Below are 19318 nucleotides of genomic sequence, written 5' to 3' on the forward strand. Positions count from 1 at the left end.
CACACACACACACACACACACACACAGACACACACACACACACACACAAACACCCCCCACAAGTTCTGTCGGGTTTTGTTCGCTGCCAAACAAGATGAGGGTTTTCACACTGCACAGATTCTGGTTCAAGGACTGCGGGCTGAATAAGAATGCCACTGCTGACTCATGATTCAGTCTGACAGCAACCTCAGCTCCCTGGCTCTGCAGTCAATTTGGGTTGAGGCCTAAATGACAGCTGTGGTCGCACAGAGCTATCACAATGTTCCCACAATGCAGCGCTAACAACCGCAGGCTGACACCGCAACCTCATGTGAACTCTGGTGTTCAAATAAAACCAGAGTCAGGATGGGGGATACAGACTGTGGTGAGGAAAGCAGCTGGAAAAACAACAATGGACAAAGAACACACACACTCCTATTTTTACCAAAAGCAAAGACGTACATGTTGACTGTTTGTAAACCCACACGGACAAATGTGCCTGTCAGTGATGGAAACTTGTGTTTTATGAGAAACATTTATTTTATGTGTAAGCACCAGTGGCCTTTAACCTGGGCCCGAAATTCACTCTTGGCTCAGAAACAGAGAGCAGGAATCCTGTCTAAAGGAAGCGCGCACTGCTTTATGTTTATATGTCACTTTCATTAAAGTTGAGGGAAAGTCTCTAAGAAAAAAAAAAAGGCCAAAGGTAAGGTTCACACCCCTCACCTGTCCTGATTGTCTCCCCTGTCCTTAATTATACTTTAACATCAATCTGATGGGGAGGTCAGTTCTTACCATCTGACCAAACACACACTGTCGTGGATCTTCCTCCAGGTGGCACCAAAGTCCTCAGACAACCACAGGTCCATCTTAAAAGAAAAAAGCTTTGTCAGTAAAAAGGGAGTACATGTTTATTTTTAGTATTTACCCATTCCTAATTGAGAAATTAGGAAATGGTTCACTTCAGGAGAAGAGAGGTTTTCTTTTATTGAAACTCCAAATCCCTGACTATATACCATGATACTGAGTGTCAGAAGTTTGTTACAGTCCCCGGGGTTGTACAGGATCTGAATGAGGGGCTCAAATGGCAGGTCGGTGGAAACAAAGGTCAGTCCAAAGTCCTGCGAGCGAAACAGCCGAAAACCCCCGACGTCGGACACATCACCGCTCAGGATCACCTGAAGCCAAACAAAAGAGCCAGAGTTAAATCAATCGGTCACGTAGCTGATGAGAGAGAAAACACATTTAAATCAAACCAAAACACTGAACATTATTCAGGTGGGGATTCGTTGCTTTTCTTAATTTTATGTCAGTGGATTATCAGATCAAATAAACATTTTGGAGATGCCACCTGTGAATCAGAGGATTACAACTGACATTTATTTACTGTTTTCTTTAGATGTAAACAACAGAAGAACTGAGGAAATTGTGCTGTTTTACTGAAAACACAAGTAGATGAGAAATGATCCACAACTGCAAAAACCTTTGAGGATACTTCATCGTATTGCACTGCATGTACTGACTCTTTTAAAGAATCACTCACCTTCCCTGAGTGGTCTGGACTGATAGCGATGCCGAACTCTGTCTGGATGAAGGTGTGGTTAATCAGATGAGTCACGTCTTTGAACGTCTTCCCATAGTCTTCACTGACACACAGACAAGGTTGCAGTTAGACCCTCAGACCACTGTAATTAGTAAAAGTTTAATAAAGCCACTAAACCAAACCAGCAGCGAGGCACTTCTCACCTCCTGTAGAGGTTAGACTGGCCGAAGCGGATCATGAACAAAGGCACCTGAAAGGTTGTCAACACCAGCAGCACCTGGGGTGAGAGATGAATGGAGTTACACAGAAATCAAGCATCATCTAGGAGTTATATATTGTCATACACATGAACTCACCCCTGATCCATCGCCCACCCAGGCTAAAGACAGTGAACCCAATGTCTGCACCTTGAACGTGAACTGAAAGGGAGGGAAAAAAAGAAGACATTTTAGTGAAAATACAGAAAACACTGCTGTTTACTAAAAACTAGACACATGAACGGAGAGGACAGCTTGAATTTTCCATACTGTCCAAAGCAGCTCGGTCATTTGGATGCACTCTGCCTGTGTGACCTACATTCCTGTGTAAATCACAAAGACGAAGCCAGAGAACAACACACTTTGCTAATGTCTCGAACGCAGCAAGAACACTCTCTCAAACACATGACAGACATTAAGGCTGAATGTAGCCAATTTTTCCGGTGTTTACCTTAACAGTCACTTACTAATACATTCCTCAAGCCCCGAAAGACTCAAAGTTCAAAATAAAAGGAACAGGTGTGACATAATATTAGAGGCACGGAGGGAGCAGAACTACTATTTCCCAACTCTGACAGAAAAACAACATTCCTCTTCATTCATCCCGACTGAAGCTCAAGTGTTTGGTCTCTAGCCACAGCCCACAATGTTTGGAGTCTGAGGGAGCAGGTTACTCCCCTCCTCTCTTTAGCTGGAGGGACAAAGATGTTTTCAAGGTGAGTACAGCCCAAAAGCGTCTGTGTCCATAAAGCCACAGAAGATGGTCACGCCTGCCGTATGCCTCCTGCATCCATCTGTTCCTATTTTGATCGTATAACTATTTTACAACCCCGTTTGCAATCCTCTTTTCATCCTATTGGTCAGTTTTTTTAAAAAGTCATATGTGATCCTCCCCAAAACTCACTCTCTAGCTTGAACATACAGGTTAAATGTCAAGACTTTAAAGATTTTTACAAGATATAAGAAAGCAAAACTATTAGCATATGCTCCACTAGACATGTTTTAATGAGACTACACAGCTACAAGTATTAGCATTCTAAGTATATCTTTAGTTTTTTTAATCACCTTAACACAATTTATGATACTATTAGATAATGTGAATAAGGATTAAATAAGCAGATATGAATATAAATATGTACATAGAGTATACACACATACTTAAATTTTCCCAGACAACCAAGGCTAAGTTTTCAGAGGACTCTATGAAAAGTACTCCTCCCACTTCCCAGTCTTCGTTATAGTGTTGCTTCAGTTTATTGAGGTTTGAACTGATGCACAGCTCTCTTAAGGACTTTGACTGGACCATTGCAACACCTTGATTCTTTTCTTTTTCAGCCATTTGGTTGTACATTCGCCCCTGTGCCTTGGATAATTGTCCTGTTGCATGACCCAGTTTCGGCCAAGCTGTTGGACAGATGGCCTCACGTTTCACTCTAGAATACTCTGGTATAAAGAGTAGTTCATGGATCATAACATGCAGAGTCTAAATTTACTTGGAAGTCCACTCTTGTGAAGACTGTGGGGTTGCTTTAATACACCCTTGCATGCTCCAGACCAATAAGCTGCAAAAACTTGTGTTTTTATCGAAGTGTTCACACTTGCTGGTGATCATCTAATCAAGGGCATTGGATTAGCAGCAGCTGGCTACTGCTACTTACCCTCTTAATTCCTGTGGAAGCAGTAAGGTTGGACTTATCACTGCACTGAGTCATGTAAAAACTACTGAAGAGGCTACAGGAGCTTATAGCAAAGTAATGCTTTGAGATAAATGCTTGTGAACATGCTAAAAATGCCAGCAATGCCACTAATAACAAGCAGAGTTTTCAAACCATGCAAATACAAGAAGAGCTGAGGCTGATGGGAATGTCATTAGCTGTGCTGATATCTTGCTCAAAATCAACATAATTGTAGAAACTGAAATGCGGGATGACTACCAATGCTAAAATCAACAAAGTTAATATAATTCATCCTGAGGAGGACATAAATGACTGTACAATCACAGCAGAGCATGAGAATACAAGGTAAGCAGAGGAGTCATATCATAAAATGTAAAATATTATGATCATTTCAAACTAAACAATGTGAAATTTAAGTCATGTCTTGTCCGAATACTAAGTCTTTGCAAATGTTTCTGCCAGTTGCTATCACACCTGTGTTAAATTTAAACCAGTGGGACACTTTCCACATCGGTTTCTCTGAAACTCTATATGGACTAAAGCTGACTTGCCCAGCTGCAGGACACACACCTAAACGATCAAACATTGCATTTATATCATAGGTTGTCTTTTTTTGTTTTTTACCTAGTATTTAACCAGGAAGTGAAAACTCCTCAGATTTATAATCTCCTCTATAAGATTATCACGGGCCAAGATAGACATCTAAATGTAGGAATTAACATCATGTATGTAAAAATGAAGATATGCCTGAACCAGTTGGACATGGCCTCACATACCAGACATGACCTCATGCTGTGTCTCATGTTGGATTTAAGGGTCCAGAGCTGCTCTGTAAAGGCTTCTCTAACCTCCCGAATCTGGCATTTAGTTCAGTCATAAACAACAAAACTTCTGGAGTGTGCATCACAAATAGACACATACAAACATCTATACAAGCAGACTCAATAACACACAGTCTGTGGGTGGGAGCACAGTAAAGTCCTCTCACAGAAAAGGCAACACAATGAGCTCCTTATTCTCTCTGCTTCAGCAATGTTTACACGCATAAAACTTCAGAAGGAGGTCAAATGCTGAGGCTCTGATCTCACACATGAAGCAGCAATGCAAGCCTCTGCTGTTCGACTACGATTTGAGTTCCAAGCTGTTTGCTAGATTCTTATTCTCCAGGAATACCAGAAAAGAAGAAAAAATTAGTGCTAATTAATTTTTAACTAATACATTTACAAAGTGATTAAAAAAAATCATGATTATTGCCCATTTTAAGTCTATGAGCGAAATTTTAATCTCTCAAATAATTAGCTGCTTGGGCAGCACAGCAAAATCTTTTTGTTTGGTCTTTTTCATGTTTTTCTTTCCAGGCTAGCAGCATGGCTCGTCAGATGGCAATGCCAATCTGTCATCTGTTGGCTCCAACACTAAATGTTAGCATGCTAAACAAAAATGGAAGACCTATCATATCATATTTGATACTTGAGTTTTTGAGACTTCTGCATCACCAGTCTTTGTTTTCCTCACCAAAAAACCTAAACTGCAGAATTAAAACAAAATAAAAATAAAATAAAAAAATGCTGGATGTGGCAAATAAAATGCAAACTGAAGTTCATATAGTCAAATTAATGTTTTGTTTCTTTTTCTGTCAAAAGCTTCAAAGAGTCTTTTGTTTTTTCAAAAGAAATTACAATTTTCTGCCAATTATTTCATCATTTGGGCTTTAAATGGATACGGCAGCCTGATCTATGAAATAGATAGCAGTGGACTAGACTGTTAGATCTTCTGATAATTTATGTATCCATAATAAACTGAATAATGAAAGACTAATCAACTGCCCAAATCCAGCTAAACCTTCACATTTTTGCTGGTAGAAACAAAGGAAGTAAAAACTATAAGATATTGACATATGTCTTTAAATAAGGGCTTACTGTATATAGTATATACATAAAGTAGCATCAGTTTCATTGTTACATTAACAACGTAGTTCACTGAATAACAGATTAATGTGAAGACACAGCTGGACTCTGCCACATGTGCTGCAGGCTGTGCAGAGAGGATGGTAAACATGGGAATCAAGCATCTTTGCCTGCACCACCCTCTGTAAGGAAAGTTTTCATATCAATACATATCTGCTATGTTAAATACATATTCAGCATGTTTGATTGATGCTATTAGATGCAGGAGGCTAATTTTTCCACTGAAGTAGTGCAAGTTGATCATGGGTTCTACCAGTGCCTCCTTCATTTATACTTTGTCGTTCTTGTATGTTCCCTGTGTATCAACAAGGCCAGATTTCTTTCTGACACACACCATGTGGTACACCAGCTCTGCTGCTTTCCTTGGTGCTCCAGCAGCTGGCTGCACCCCAGCTACCCTGAGGACAGAGCACTTTTTTCCTGTTTGTTTTGTTCTTTTTGGCCTGAGGGAACGGGAGACAGGACAGAGTCTGAAGAAGGGGGGGGGGGAAGAAAAGAAAAACAAAACAAGCTAGTTTGTTAACCTGAGTCAGCTAAATGAACCTCACACAAACGGGGAAAATACGTTAAGGCTTGGGCTGGCTGACAGAACACATCCTGTGTAGTCTACCAGGTCTACAAAAACCACAAAAAGGAGCACAGAGAGAAGGAGGTCAGCTGTGTCTGATCTGATAATTTACACAGCCATCTGGAAAATAAGGAGCGCATAATACGGATCCAAATCCTTTTTCCCCTCCTGATCTAGCATGCAGGTCTGATAACTCAGACATCAGCCCACAGTGGAGATCAGATGAAGTTTAGCAGAAGAACGTGGGGAATGTTTGTCAGGGAGAAAGGCCCGGAGGAGAAGGGAGGAGTCTGCTCTCTGAAAACACACTGAATTATTTTCACGGTCGATAGAAGACCAGGTGTTTCATTCAGTGAAATGATGTAACACCACCTATTACCTTCACACACACCAAAGTGGTGTATCCATGATTTCAGAGGACAATACACTGGTTTACAATCTACCCCTAACTTTAAAACATGTGGCTGACATTATGGATGTGTTTTTGTCCCCATAAGGAAGATAAGTCCCCGCAATGTATAAAGAGATTCAAGACCCCACAGCATTAGTAATACATGCACAACTAAGACACACACACACAACATGAAAATGATCCTGTGGAGCTTTGTTGTAACTTCTTATGAGTTTGTTGTTATTGTGCTTCTGGTTGGATGCTCAGTTGTTGTTTGTCTGAGAATAAAAAAAAAAGAAAAAAACTGTACTTCATGCCTACCACCAATCCACTATCTCATGGCGATTCCAAAGAGGTAGTAAAGGTATGCTATCAGCCGGCTCTTCCAAGATCCCTCCAGACACGAGGAACACAGTCAAATGCCTATGACTGTATGCTGTTACATTCTCCATTCACCCAGCACCATTAGTCCATCAGAGCATGAAAACACAGAGTCAGCAAGCACCACACATGTGGAGCGCTGACCTACATTAATCCAGATCAATTAAAAAAAGGTTGCAACAGAAAGAACTAGAAAAATAGGAGAACTGGCTGAAACTGGCAGATTACTTAACTAAACCACTTTCACCTTCTCCACGTTTTCTTTGTTTGTTTATTGACTAGTTACAAATAAATATCATACACAATATCAAATATTTTGATATTCAGTAAGTCTTTGGAATCTTTTTAAGGACTGATTGTCCCGTGTGCCAGTAAAAAGTACATCTTAAAGTTTTATACAGGTGCTCAAAGCAAACAAACTGGAGATCCCTGTAAAAACATTTATAAATCAAATAATAATTGATTAAACAATATCAGATTTACTAATAACAGAAAAATTTAATAGTCCTCTATTTTTATTTGTTTTTCTATTAAATAAATCTTTGACATAATCGTATTAGTCTTTTTTTTCTTTTTATTCCAAACTGTCCTGAACTCACATACTCAACATTAATTAATGAGCATTTAAGTTAGTTAAACGTACTGAGTTAATTTGATTTGATTGAATGACTATCAAAATTTCTTTCCATCGGTTGATCGACTAATCTACAAACCCCTTCAGTAATTAGAAGCAGTTTACTATGCAGGATTCACATCTTTCCTTGTGTGCATCTGTTAGGAAAATGTTTGGAAATGTTACGAGCAACTCCATCATGTGAGGAATAAGCTCACGTGTAATCCTGTCACTGTGGGTGTGAAGTCACTTACAGTGCTGGTGTCGTTCAGCAGGGCTGACTCTACTCCGGGCAAAGCTGTACATGTCTGTTCATTCAGTCCTGCGCTGCGCTTCGGCAGCTCCTTCCTCTCTGGAATAAGTCGCTCCTCATCACCACCCAACTCCCCTTGCAGCCTCCTCAAATGTGAAAACTTTCCCCCTTCGTACTGATGTTTGCCCAGCGCAGACGAAAACAGCCCGAGCGCCAAAATGCAAGATGCGGAGATCATTATGAAACCAGCGGTGTCCAACGCGAGACTCCTGCGAGAAACTTCACTGTCCCACCACCAGTTGGCCGCACATGCCCCCCTCATCACCCAAAGCATCTTCCACAGCGGCCCATCCACCGCGGCACCGGATTGGTCGGGACCAGAATAACCTGTGATATAATTGGACGGCGTCGATCTTTCTCGACTGAGTGTCACACCTTTTCTGGGGTTGAACTGCCCCCTGGTGGAAGGACCGCGCAAAACTTACTAGCGCTTTTGAGTGTTGTTGAATTATTTTCTCTGAATTTGTTTGGGATTCCAAGAAGCAAATAGAAAAGTAGAACAAATAATCTACAGCACGGCTTCCTTCTCTCTCCCTCTCTTTCTTTTTTTTGCACAGCAGCGGTAGTTTCACTTTTTATTGTGAAACAGCTAGTGAAGGTTCTTAAAACTTGTGTTTTTTAATACAAAAAATATACTTTAAATTTGTTTGGTTTCTTTTTTGTATTAGTTGACAAAAAAAAAATGCATCAACAGTTGAGGAATTACAGCCATTTTATACTTAGACCCTGTTTCTGAGGTTTAAAATTAATTAGCCAAACTAAGATAATTACAATATACAAGGATTGTTTTCAATGTTTTGAATGAAATCTTTTGCAGTCAGTGACTGTGTAAAGCACAGGTGTCGAACTCCAGGCCTCGAGGGCTAGTGTCCGGCAGGTTTTAGATGTGTCCTTGAACCAACACAGCTGATTTAAATGTCTAAATGACCTCCTCAACATGTCTTGAAGTTCTCCACAGGCCTGGTAATGAACTAATCATTTGATTCAGGTGTGTTGACCCAGGGTGATATCTAAAACCTGCAGGACACCGGCCCTCAAGGCCTGGAGTTCGACACCCGTGGTGTAAAGTCTTGAAACCATGGACATCATGTATCATGTATCTTCCTGGTCGAGATGCTCTGCAGGCTTTTACATCAGCCACCTTTCTTTCGCATTATTCTTCGATTCAGTTGTGAAGCACCGTCCAATCAGTTTTTCAACATTTGGTGGAGTATAAGCAGAGTGTATAGGCCTGTATACTTGAGAATTCATCCTGCTGCTTCCATCAGCAGCCACACATACCCAAGCCATAATACTGCACCACCATGTTTGGCAGATAATGTAGTATGCTTCAAATAATGACCCGTTTCTGTCCTCCATACTTTTCTCTTTCCATTATTCTGGTAAAGTCACCTGTCCAAAGACTTTCTTCCAGAACTGTGCAGGCTCTTTCTAGAAAAGTCTTCTCCAGCCTTCCTGTTTTTATAATCAGCATTTTGCATCTTGTTGTAAACTCCTTCTCCAATCATAAAGACATGATTGCAGATCTTGACAGTGATGCGCCTGTCCTTGACTCGTAAAGTTATTTTTCTTAAACAATGGAAATAATTCTATAATTATCCACTTTAGCCGTCTCCTGTGGTCTTTCAATCCTTCTGTTCCTGCTGAACTGATCAGTGGATTCCTTCTTCTAAATCATGAAACAGATTGGCAATTTGGCTGCTCCGAAGGTTTTTTGCTCTCTCTGATCAGTTTATTTTAGATTATCAGCCTAGTCATGGAATCCCTCACTTATATTAGTGAAAAGTTATGAAACACAAATTCAATACTTTGAATAAATTTAAGACATTACATCTGCATTACTTCTCATCAAATAAGGGAGCAGGCCTAACCTGGTCACGAAAGCACTAGTCAATTGTTTAGTTAATTCTGAGCCTCTGAAAATGGGAGACTGTGTATATAAACAGGCCTTTTTGACAAAGGATGACGCCTTCAATTTCGTTTTTGCTAACAAGTGTATGGTATCATGAGCACAAAACTAAACCAGTTACGCTGCGTTTGCAATACGGTTTACTAATACTAATTAGATATTATTGAAATACCATAGTTGAAAGACAAGAAAAACAAAAACTGCAAAGAGTCGGCAACTTTCTGAATACAACAGTTTAATTGTACTGATTCGTAACAAAAATACCCCTCCCGCTCCTCCCCCACATTTTTCCCCCTTGCCACTCAGTTATAAGTCCCGGTCAGACTCCTGTACAGACACGTACAGATACTGAGAGACGTAAAGAAAAATTATTGGATCGTATATAGAAACTGCTTCTGCACTGCAATTTTGAATGCAGCAAATAATGAGAATGTACGGATAGAAAGTTGTGGCTGCTTTGTGACATTCGGCCCAGGTGCGCCTTCACACCCTCTTCCCTCGTGCCCAGAACTGAAACCGAGACCAAGTCTTTCCTGCTCTAGATGTCCTTGATTACCTCCTCCAGCTCCTCTTTGGAATACATGTGGAAGGTCTTACCAGGCTCTACTGTTGCCAGCTGTAGAGGAGACAGATTAAGAAAGTATGTGTGAAAAACAACCATTTAGACACCAGCAGGTCTTTGCAACTTAAGTCCAAATAACACAGCTGATTTGGTTGGAAATGGACAGATACAACCTTCTGGTATCAAGTATCAGAGTGGGACAAACCTCAATGTTGGTGGCGTTGAGCTTCTCCTCCATCACCTGCTTCAGAATGGTGAGAGATGACTTGATGGCTTCTTTTAATGTCATGGACTGTCAGATTTCCAGAGACAGGGAAAGACAAAAAGACAAAACTATTCAAATCTGCGTGTCCATAGTTTTGACAACATACACCTGTCCATCATGGAGAAATTCTGACTATATTCTAGGGCTGCCACAAACGATTATTTTGATAGTTGACTAGTCACGGATTATTTTTGCGATTAGTCGACTAATCAGATCATGCATCCATTGGACGTAAAACGTCCAGCTTATTGCACCAGCAGCATCTGCTCTTATATAACTATCATTAGCTTACAGCTTTAAGTGTTTAAGGTATGTGCTAACTAAAAATAAAGACAAGATGATAGTTTATTAAATTTTAATGAAATTTGCAGATTGTTTCGGTGGAGTTTAATAAACTCCTTGCTATCTAAAATATAACAGGACACCGGAGTATATTCTCGAGCATCTCACACTTCTGATAATCAGTTGTCTGCTTGACATTTATTCAGCTGTGTGAAAACTATAACTTTAATCTCAGCCAAACCGATTTACAGTGTTGGGGAGTAACGGAATACATGTACCGCCGTTACGTATTTAAAATACAAAATATGAGCAACTGTATTCCGTTACAGTTACCGTTTAAAAAGGTGGTATTTAGAATACAGTTACTTTGTTGAAATAAATGGATTACACGGCGGTACTTTCCTGTTTCATATTGTTGCGGGTCAGGACTGTTTGGGTTTTGTTTGACAGCTGTTCTGTTGTTCCAGGCGGCAGCGTTACGGTTGCCATGGTTACAGGATGACGCGCTCTCTGCGACTGTGTTTCCTGGGTGAGAGAGCGGCGCCTTTTTGTTGTTGTTGTGCTAAGCTAATAGGCAGAATGCTACAGGCACAGCCCCAATTATTGCATAGCCCTAAAGAATGTAGCCTCATGGGCAGTGTAGTCCGTGCTGCAGGGAGAATGGACTGCGTTATGTGTCTGTGAGCGCGAGGAGGGAGAAAAGGAGCTATCATCGAGGAGAAACGGGAGCTGGAAGCATGTAAATATAATAATAACTACTGCAGCCAAGAAGAGTGCCTGATGAGCCCAGTTGTAAGTAAGCTATTAAGACTCGACTGTACGCTGTGTTCGTGTTTTCCTCCGAAACAATCCGATTGTTCAGTCTGACGTCACTAGCCGTGTCTGGACCTAAACTCCGCTGCAGGTCCATATATCAAACGATCACTATGGCATTACTGAGAGTTGAAAAACTGTCTAAAGTCTTTCATCTTTAATAAAATGATCAGCGTTCTGCTCTACCAGGTGTAACAATTCATGAAAACGGAATTTATGACATTTAACGGAGTTAGAAGTTAGCAGGAAGTTAGCTCGCTAGCTTCTATCTAAATACAATATAGCATGTCCTGACTGCGGGGTTTTGGAAACAAATTAAAACGTACAGCTCTGTTATCACTTCCAACATAAATGAAGACAGAAAACTAAACAGCAGTGACGTTTGTAGGGTTACTGAAGTTGTGGCTAGCTGGTATATAATGATGTGCTACGTGACCGCTAGCGACACAGCTATGTTAGCGTCTGGACTTCTTTAAGTTGCTTGAAGACGTTTCACCTCTCATCCGAGAAGCTTCTTCAGTTCTAAGGTCAAATGGTGGAGAGTCCCAGATATAAACCTAGTGGGAGTTTCCCCCCACAGAGGGACAAAAGGACCCCCTGATGATCCTCTAATCGCCTGAGCCAAGGTGTGAAACTGGGTGTGGGTCCCAATCAGCCAGAGTTTCGGGTGTGTTCATTGTGAAACCTGGCCCCACCTTATCATGCGAATTCCTGAGGTCAGATGGCCCAGGATGTGAGTGGGCGTTAAGGCGTCTGGGAAGGGATCTCAAAACTGGATTATAGATGGCAGAGAGTTGGTGTCGTAAACCCCCGCCTCTGTTCAAAGATGGTCGCTCACAGTGGACATAGATGGCTTCTTTCACTCCTCTTTCAAACCATCTGTCCTCTCTGTCCAAAATGTGAACATTGGCATCCTCGAAAGAGTGTCCTTTATCCTTAAGATGCAGATGGACTGCTGAGTCTTGTCCTGTGGAGGTGGCTCTTCTGTGTTGTGCCATGCGCTTGTGAAGTGGCTGTTTGGTCTCTCCAATGTAGAGGTCTGGGCATTCCTCGCTGCACTGTACAGCATACACCACATTGTTGTCTGCTTTTTGAACTAAGAAGCTCTATGAAGGTGAAAGATCTTCAGCAACTTAAAGAAGTCCAGACGCTTTTCTTTGCAAGCTCCTTTGACTACGATGACCTGGATGACTGAGAACCTTCACAGACATACAGCTATGTTAGCATAATATAAACAAGCTAACTTTTTTTCCACTCGATAAAAGTTAACGTGAGTGTTCTCGGTGGTCAGGAACAAATGTAATCGCATGGCAGGATGCTGTAAAAGGACCAAACTTCAGCCAGGAGAACAACTGAGATAATCCATCCACAATACGAGGTTAGTCATTCATATACTGCTGCATGGGCTGGGCTGTAGTTACATCCTAAGGTTTTAAAAACTGAGCTTAAATAAATGATTAGCGGTAATAAAAGCCGAGGGAGGTCAACAGTGATCACTGACTGTTTTAGGAGCTTTTTGAGATCAAATAGAAGAAAATACATAACATTAAACATGTTAACAACACAAAAGCCATATTAAACGCAGACTATTTTAGGCCCGGAAGTAGGATTCGTCGCGTCATCACTGAACAACCGGATAAGTTCCGTTGGAGCAGCCTTTCAACGCCTCTCTCTGTCTCTGGCTAGCAAAGTTGACCCAGACAACAAAGTAAAGCTAGTTTTCGGCTACGAACCCGAGGTATTAGCCAGAGGTCCCTTTACTACGGTTCGGAGCCGCGGACCTTCAGTAATAGTAATAAATCACAGCAGTAGTACATTCGTGTAGTTGTAAAAAGCATGATAATATATTAAGTAATCCAAAGTATTCAGAATACGTTACTCTCATTGAGTAACGTAACGGAATACGTTACAGAATACATTTTGGGGCATGTATTCTGTAATCTGTAGTGGAATACATTTTAAAAGTAACCTTCCCAACACTGCCGATTTACTCAGGAACAAATAAAATACTGAAAAAAGCCAAACAATAACATTTTTAAGTTATCTAAGTGACTTATATATCATGTTTAACCTGAGTAGCGAAAGACGGCGGTGGGTTTGAAAACGATTTGCCGGGAGTCCGGTGTTCTCACGGGCTCTAGTGAGCCTTGCCCCCAGCTAGCTATCGAGCTAGTGGGTAACAGATGTCTCCGAAAACGTCGGAGCGCTTTTGAAAATATGTGGTGTCTTGATAAACTGAGCAGATATTTGAGGTTTATACAGTTACATTCTCGCCTAAAAATATGTTAAACGTTTAATTTTGTCACCCAGAAAGAATAATAAGAGTAGTATTAAAACTAACTAGCTGCTGTCATAGACTACGTGCTACTTCCGGTGCGGAAACTCTTGTGGGGAGCTTTGTTTCCGGCGTCCTATTCGCGCCTTGTTTACGGTCCAAAACAAGTTAAGCAAATGAATGAATCAAGCGGTGATTTACATTTCTATAGATGTCTTGGGCATTTACCCAATATATCTGTAAATGATGTTCATCGACTTGTCGATATTTTTTCCCCACGTCTCAGGGCAAAAGAGAAAATGGATTCAAATGTTATATTTCTCAGCTGTCCCTCGTTTATCGCGGGTGTTATGTTCTAAAAATAACCAGCGATAGGTGAAATCAAGTAGCCAATTTTATTTTTTGACGGTGCAAAACGTTTCGTGGACATCGTGGACATACAGTACTGCACCTCAGAGTCACACTGCTAGCGATCGATGCAGCGATTCTATACTGTACAGGAGAGAGGTCACGGAGGAGATCGTCTGCAGCGATCAGGACACAATGTGATGTAAAAAAAATAAAAATAAGCATGCAAACTTGCACTAAAAAATCCACGAAACAGCGAGGCGAAAGGTGAACCGCGTTATAGCGAGGGACTGCTGTAATTTTGAAGGTAAGTCACAACATACCCTTCGTAAATACTAATATATAGAAACCGTTACCAGCAATCGTTCAGCAATTTTTCATTTTTTGCTTTTTTGATCATTAGATTTTTTTTTATGACACAACAGTGGTGAGTGTTCCCACCTTCTGCTCCTTGTAACTTAACGCGATCTTTTCGTTTTCGAGTTTTGGACATGATTTTGGAGTATATCTTCGCAGTAGCGATTGACCGCAAAGTAAAGCTACCGGAAATGTACAACCCCACATCCGGTCTCAAACCAGGAAGTTAGCATTTTCTTGTGCACAGGGTCTATTGTTGGAAACTGTTGGAAACTGCGCTATGAATTCTGGGACAGAGCTACTTCTTCTTCTTTGGGGTTTAACGGCAGCTGGCATCCTTTTACATGCAGTGCTGCCATCTTCTGTTTCCGTTATTACACTCTTAAATCCTACTACTTATTCCTGCGTCTTTTGTGATCTTACAAAGCTTCAAACGACGCGTCGACTATTAAATTAGTCGTCGACGATTTTGATAGTCGACGTAATCGTGACTAGTTGACTAATCGTGGCAGCCCTACTATATTCAAAATGTTAAATGACCTGAGTCAAACCTTCCCTGTAACTCTCTAAGGCGTGGGACATATTTTAAATTGTCCCTTGCCAGCTAAGCCATATATTAAATTATAAATGCCTGTGAGTGTAGTATACATAAGTAGAACACACAAAATGTATGTTCTCGCCATTTATGACCATTTAATACCAGACATAAATGTCTAAAATATGTCTGTCAACGTTTTTCAATACTTCTCTGTGCTGACTGATTTATTTCATGTTCCTTAAACGTCGCTTAACCAAAACCTAAATTAGTCAGCACAGCGATCATTCATCCCAGCCACAAGTTTATGGTTATTCCACAAACCAGGAACTGCATCACTGTTTAGTGGACGAGCGCAGACAGACAGATGTGGCATCTCCAGAAATTTTGTTTTAAATATTTCAGCTGAAGCTTTGGGAAGCTGAGACAGGTTTTTTTTTTCTACATTTCTTGGGTGCTGTGGCCAAAGTAGCTTAAGAGTGTGCTTTTTTTTTTTTTTTACCTTTTTTTTTAAACTTCTGGTTTCCCATCTTGGACAAATGTCCAAGAAAACTATTTGTATGTTTGTAGCAACAGAGTGATGGAAGTTGAGACACTGATATTGAAATATCCTCATCAGCTGTACCAGCTAAGTGGACTCAATCTGACCGCTGAAGCAGGCTGTGTTCCAGCATGACATGGGAGTGTGAAGAAAACACAGGAGTACCGTACTTAACTGGATAACATGAGTGAATTACACAGCGTGTAATGCAGGTATATGGTTGGCACAATGCTATGGTATCATGGCTGTTATTACCTTGTGGTAGACCTCTTGCAGAGAGCTCTGTGCTCCCTCAGATGCGGAACCGATGGCCCGAGCATCACACTGCACAAAAGTTCCTGATGGGTCCATGTGATACCTGTATTACACACACACAAAAAAACGATACATGTGTTTAAGCAAAGCAAGCAAATATCCCTTATTTTTTAAAAATAAACAATTATCTTGACATACAGCTGAGGTCCTTTTTCATCAACTCCCCCAAACAGAAGCGCTACACCAAAAGGTCGACTCTGTTTAAAACAAAGCAAAGACACAAATAGAAGTTTAACATCAAACTTTTTAGGTCTGCATCTCAAAATTAAAACACAAACACTGGCTGAGTGACTCACCATGGCACCAGGGTCTGCATCTTCCTCACCAAACTGCAGCGCCAGGTTGGACACAGCCTGAGTCACACTCTCCACTGTCATCGTCTCATTGTAAGTGAACCAGTGGTTCTGAAACAGAGCACATACAGGTTAACCGCAGATAAACACAGCACTCTAAATATGCCTTATACAGCGCTGTGCTCTGAAATCATACCTGTGTTTCCACTCTTGCTTTGTCGATAAGAGTCTTGGCATCAGCTATCAAGCCGCTCATGGCACAGCCTAAGACGTGAAAAGAAAGAAAACTAAAAACCTGCATTTATCTTTCACAAGCTGTGGCCTAAAGCAAGACTCTTCACCATCAAAGTGAGACAAACGAGATGAAATTTCGTGTAATCCGAAGGAAAGCTTTACTGTGCAAGAATGTGGATGATTAAAATTTGTCTGAAACAGCTACAACAACAGTGTGAAAATTAAAGTTAGGGACTTGATTTGCTTAGCTTTGCGAGACAGTGTTCTGACTAATTTAAGCCACTTATACCAAAGAGTTTTTGCTGAAGCAAAGGAAAGAGAATCATTTCTCGAGGTGTTTTTTTTTTAAAAAGATGAATACTCTCCCTTAAACAGAGGGCTGCAAAAAAAACAACAACCCCAAAACAAAACAAAAAAACAACACACTGACAATCACAAAATATTTGGGGGAAAAAAAAAGAAAAAAGAGAACTTTAAGATATTTTCACCAATCTTTACATGGAGTAGCCCAGTGATATTCTCTGGTGTAAAGTACTATTAATGGCACTTTGTTTACTTAAAATGTTTATTTATCTATTTTCTGCTTTACAGTCTTGCAAAGGGACCAAATAAAGAGATGATGCTTTCAAAAATAATTTCATTAACAGCTTTAATTTGGTCTATATTGTCACACAAACTATATCAGCCAAAAAACTAAATCTAATAATATTTGGTTTAAGCAATGCTTGGTTTAAATGGCTCTGATTTAATTGCAAAAATATTTAAAATCAGTGCTCTGAAGTAAATCAGAGAGGGTCTGGCTGGAATCTTTTTTAAGATTTAATGAATTCACATGGAATGACTCTTTAGGTTGTTTCAATCTATTGAGCTAGACGGTTTCAGTTGCTTTTGTCCACATTTCTCTTTTTGTAAGGGAATAAAAGTTTTTTGAAAATTGAAGTGTACATTCAATTAATAATAATATTTTCTGGGCTAAAAAGAAAATAATAAATATTTTTGCTTTTCTTTTTCTTTAACAATATTGCACTGGATTTCTGTGTAAAAAACAAAAACAATAACATGCATTTCAAGTCCAATTTTAATCAAAGAATCAATTAACTGATTTAGCTGACTGGATATCTTTTCTCATTACAAAAAACAGCCAGTAATATTATGTCAACAAAAGCCTTAATCCTTTGTCATGGTCCATTTCCACTTACCAATGTGACTATCAATCTCCACGATCTTCTCAATGCTGTTGGGCTCCATCAGGGGAGAGGTGATCCTCTTCTCCACAGCCAGACATACCCCTTCTGAAGTCTGGATACCGATGGCTGTGGAGCCCAACTAGAAGAGCAAAGCCAGGCCAAAGAAAATAGATGAGCTTGAATATAATCACTTTGTTTAATAACCGCACAGAAATAGTTAAAGATTCCTGTGAAGTACTCACTTTTATTGCCTCTATGGCATATTCAACCTGGAACAATCTTCCCTCAGGAGAAAATGTGTTCACACCTCTGGAAAACAGAAATTAAAGTTTAGAAATTTTAACAACGCTTAATATATTAAAGATAGCTGTAAACGTTATTTTTCACTATTATTATTTGCACGTCTATTCCCTCATAACAGTAAAGTAAATAAACGCTCATCTTGAAAAGGATGGCATACCGAAAGTGAAAGCAAACCAACTTTTTCCTAACATTGATTATTAGCCGCTAGCTGATACAAGCTGTAGAGACACTGTTACAATAAGGGTTTAACGAAGTCAGTATTTTCTATATTTTCTTTCGGCGTTTAACCGGGCTTTCTTTCTCGGGTAGACAATAAAACACCCGTGTGCTCTCGTTCGTTTGTTCATTTCCCTCTGTTAAGCGCTCAATAAATGACAAAGCAGTTTGTGCTGCACCTACCTGTCATATTCCGATCTGGTCAAAAACATCTTTTAACGTTAAACGCAGGATCTAGAAAAAGATAGATGCGTTATTTGTGTAAGATTTCTGTACAGTACCAACAAGTTAAAGCAAATATTGAGAGCTGATTCTAGTTTTTGGTTTCAAGTTTGCTGTGACACCGGGTTATCTGCTAGCTGCAGTTAGCGGTGATATCGAGCAGGCGTGCTAGCTAACAGCGCAACCAATTACACAATTAACTGCATATTAGACACAAATATACATCAAACATCAAAATTCCATCAGCTTAACAATGTCCGGGGAAATATATGTGTACAATTTCCCAGTATTATTCAAAATAACTTCACTTGCTCGGCTCGTTTACCTTCAGCCAAAAACCCTTCAATGAGTTCGCTTGTTTCAGAGGAAGCGTTTGGTGTGTTACATCCAAACGTACCGGTTGTTAGCAATTCCCTAACTAATGTTCCGCGTCTCCAAGTCAAAATATACTTCATTAAATTAACTTTATTTATGTACTCTGAATTTAAAAGCTTTTGATTTTGTGGTTGTTATTATGTGTTTTTACTTGTAAAATTCAAAAACAAGAAAGCACATTATAATACTGGTATTTGTGAAAAATTAGGAAAAATAAAGCTGGGTAATGTTGCCTGAAAACACGATGTTGTTTCCTACAATCATAATTTTTCTTTTTGTCTGAAGACAAATTGTTAATGAAATTTACTGAAGACAAATAATTGTTCCAATTCGTGCAAATCAGAATAACAAGAATACAACTTAACAAAAACAGACAAAGGTAATGATCGTTGGGTGCCATGCGTTTACGTACATGTATTATGCAACATTGCACGGCTGGCGAGTACAGTGTCCCATATGGTCTAGCGGTTAGGATTCCTGGTTTTCACCCAGGCGGCCCGGGTTCGACTCCCGGTATGGGAACGCCTCTTTTGTGACGATGGGATTTTAATGTCTTTCACGTGAATGTCGAACTTGGCCTTCGTAGTGACAAAATGGC

The 19318-nt window shown here is 40.1% G+C and overlaps 2 protein-coding genes and 1 non-coding gene across 3 annotated transcripts in view; 1 reads left to right on the top strand and 2 right to left on the bottom strand.

Moving 5' to 3' along the window:
* The window catches only part of LOC102291716 (sortilin), an 18520-nt gene extending 10426 nt beyond the window's left edge, over window positions 1-8094 (bottom strand). Inside the window, exons 1-6 of the mRNA XM_005924671.3 lie at window positions 7630-8094; window positions 1879-1941; window positions 1726-1799; window positions 1523-1625; window positions 996-1157; window positions 775-848 (exon numbers count right to left, since the gene is read on the bottom strand). Coding sequence (XP_005924733.1) covers window positions 775-848; window positions 996-1157; window positions 1523-1625; window positions 1726-1799; window positions 1879-1941; window positions 7630-7962 — 809 coding nt within the window. The 5' untranslated portion in view covers window positions 7963-8094. The remainder of the gene's footprint in view (window positions 1-774; window positions 849-995; window positions 1158-1522; window positions 1626-1725; window positions 1800-1878; window positions 1942-7629) is intronic.
* Window positions 8095-9841: 1747 nt separating this feature from the next.
* On the bottom strand, window positions 9842-18766 carry psma5 (proteasome 20S subunit alpha 5). The gene is made up of 10 exons (XM_005924666.3): window positions 18671-18766; window positions 18307-18357; window positions 17847-17913; window positions 17617-17743; window positions 16380-16447; window positions 16187-16294; window positions 16029-16087; window positions 15831-15933; window positions 10365-10451; window positions 9842-10213 (listed from the first exon to the last, which is right to left on the bottom strand). The coding sequence occupies exons 2-10, from the start codon at window positions 18333-18335 to the stop codon at window positions 10136-10138; spliced, it is 726 nt and encodes a 241-aa protein (XP_005924728.1). The 5' UTR covers window positions 18336-18357; window positions 18671-18766; the 3' UTR covers window positions 9842-10135.
* Window positions 18767-19170: 404 nt separating this feature from the next.
* Window positions 19171-19242, top strand: trnae-uuc. The gene has a single exon. It is a non-coding gene; the product is annotated as a tRNA-Glu (tRNA).
* The last annotated feature ends 76 nt before the right edge of the window (window positions 19243-19318 follow it).

Source organism: Haplochromis burtoni, unplaced genomic scaffold, assembly GCF_018398535.1.
Source record: "Haplochromis burtoni strain Fernald_Lab_line unplaced genomic scaffold, NCSU_Asbu1 Contig_79, whole genome shotgun sequence".
In the NCBI taxonomy this organism is placed as follows: Eukaryota; Metazoa; Chordata; class Actinopteri; order Cichliformes; family Cichlidae; genus Haplochromis; species Haplochromis burtoni.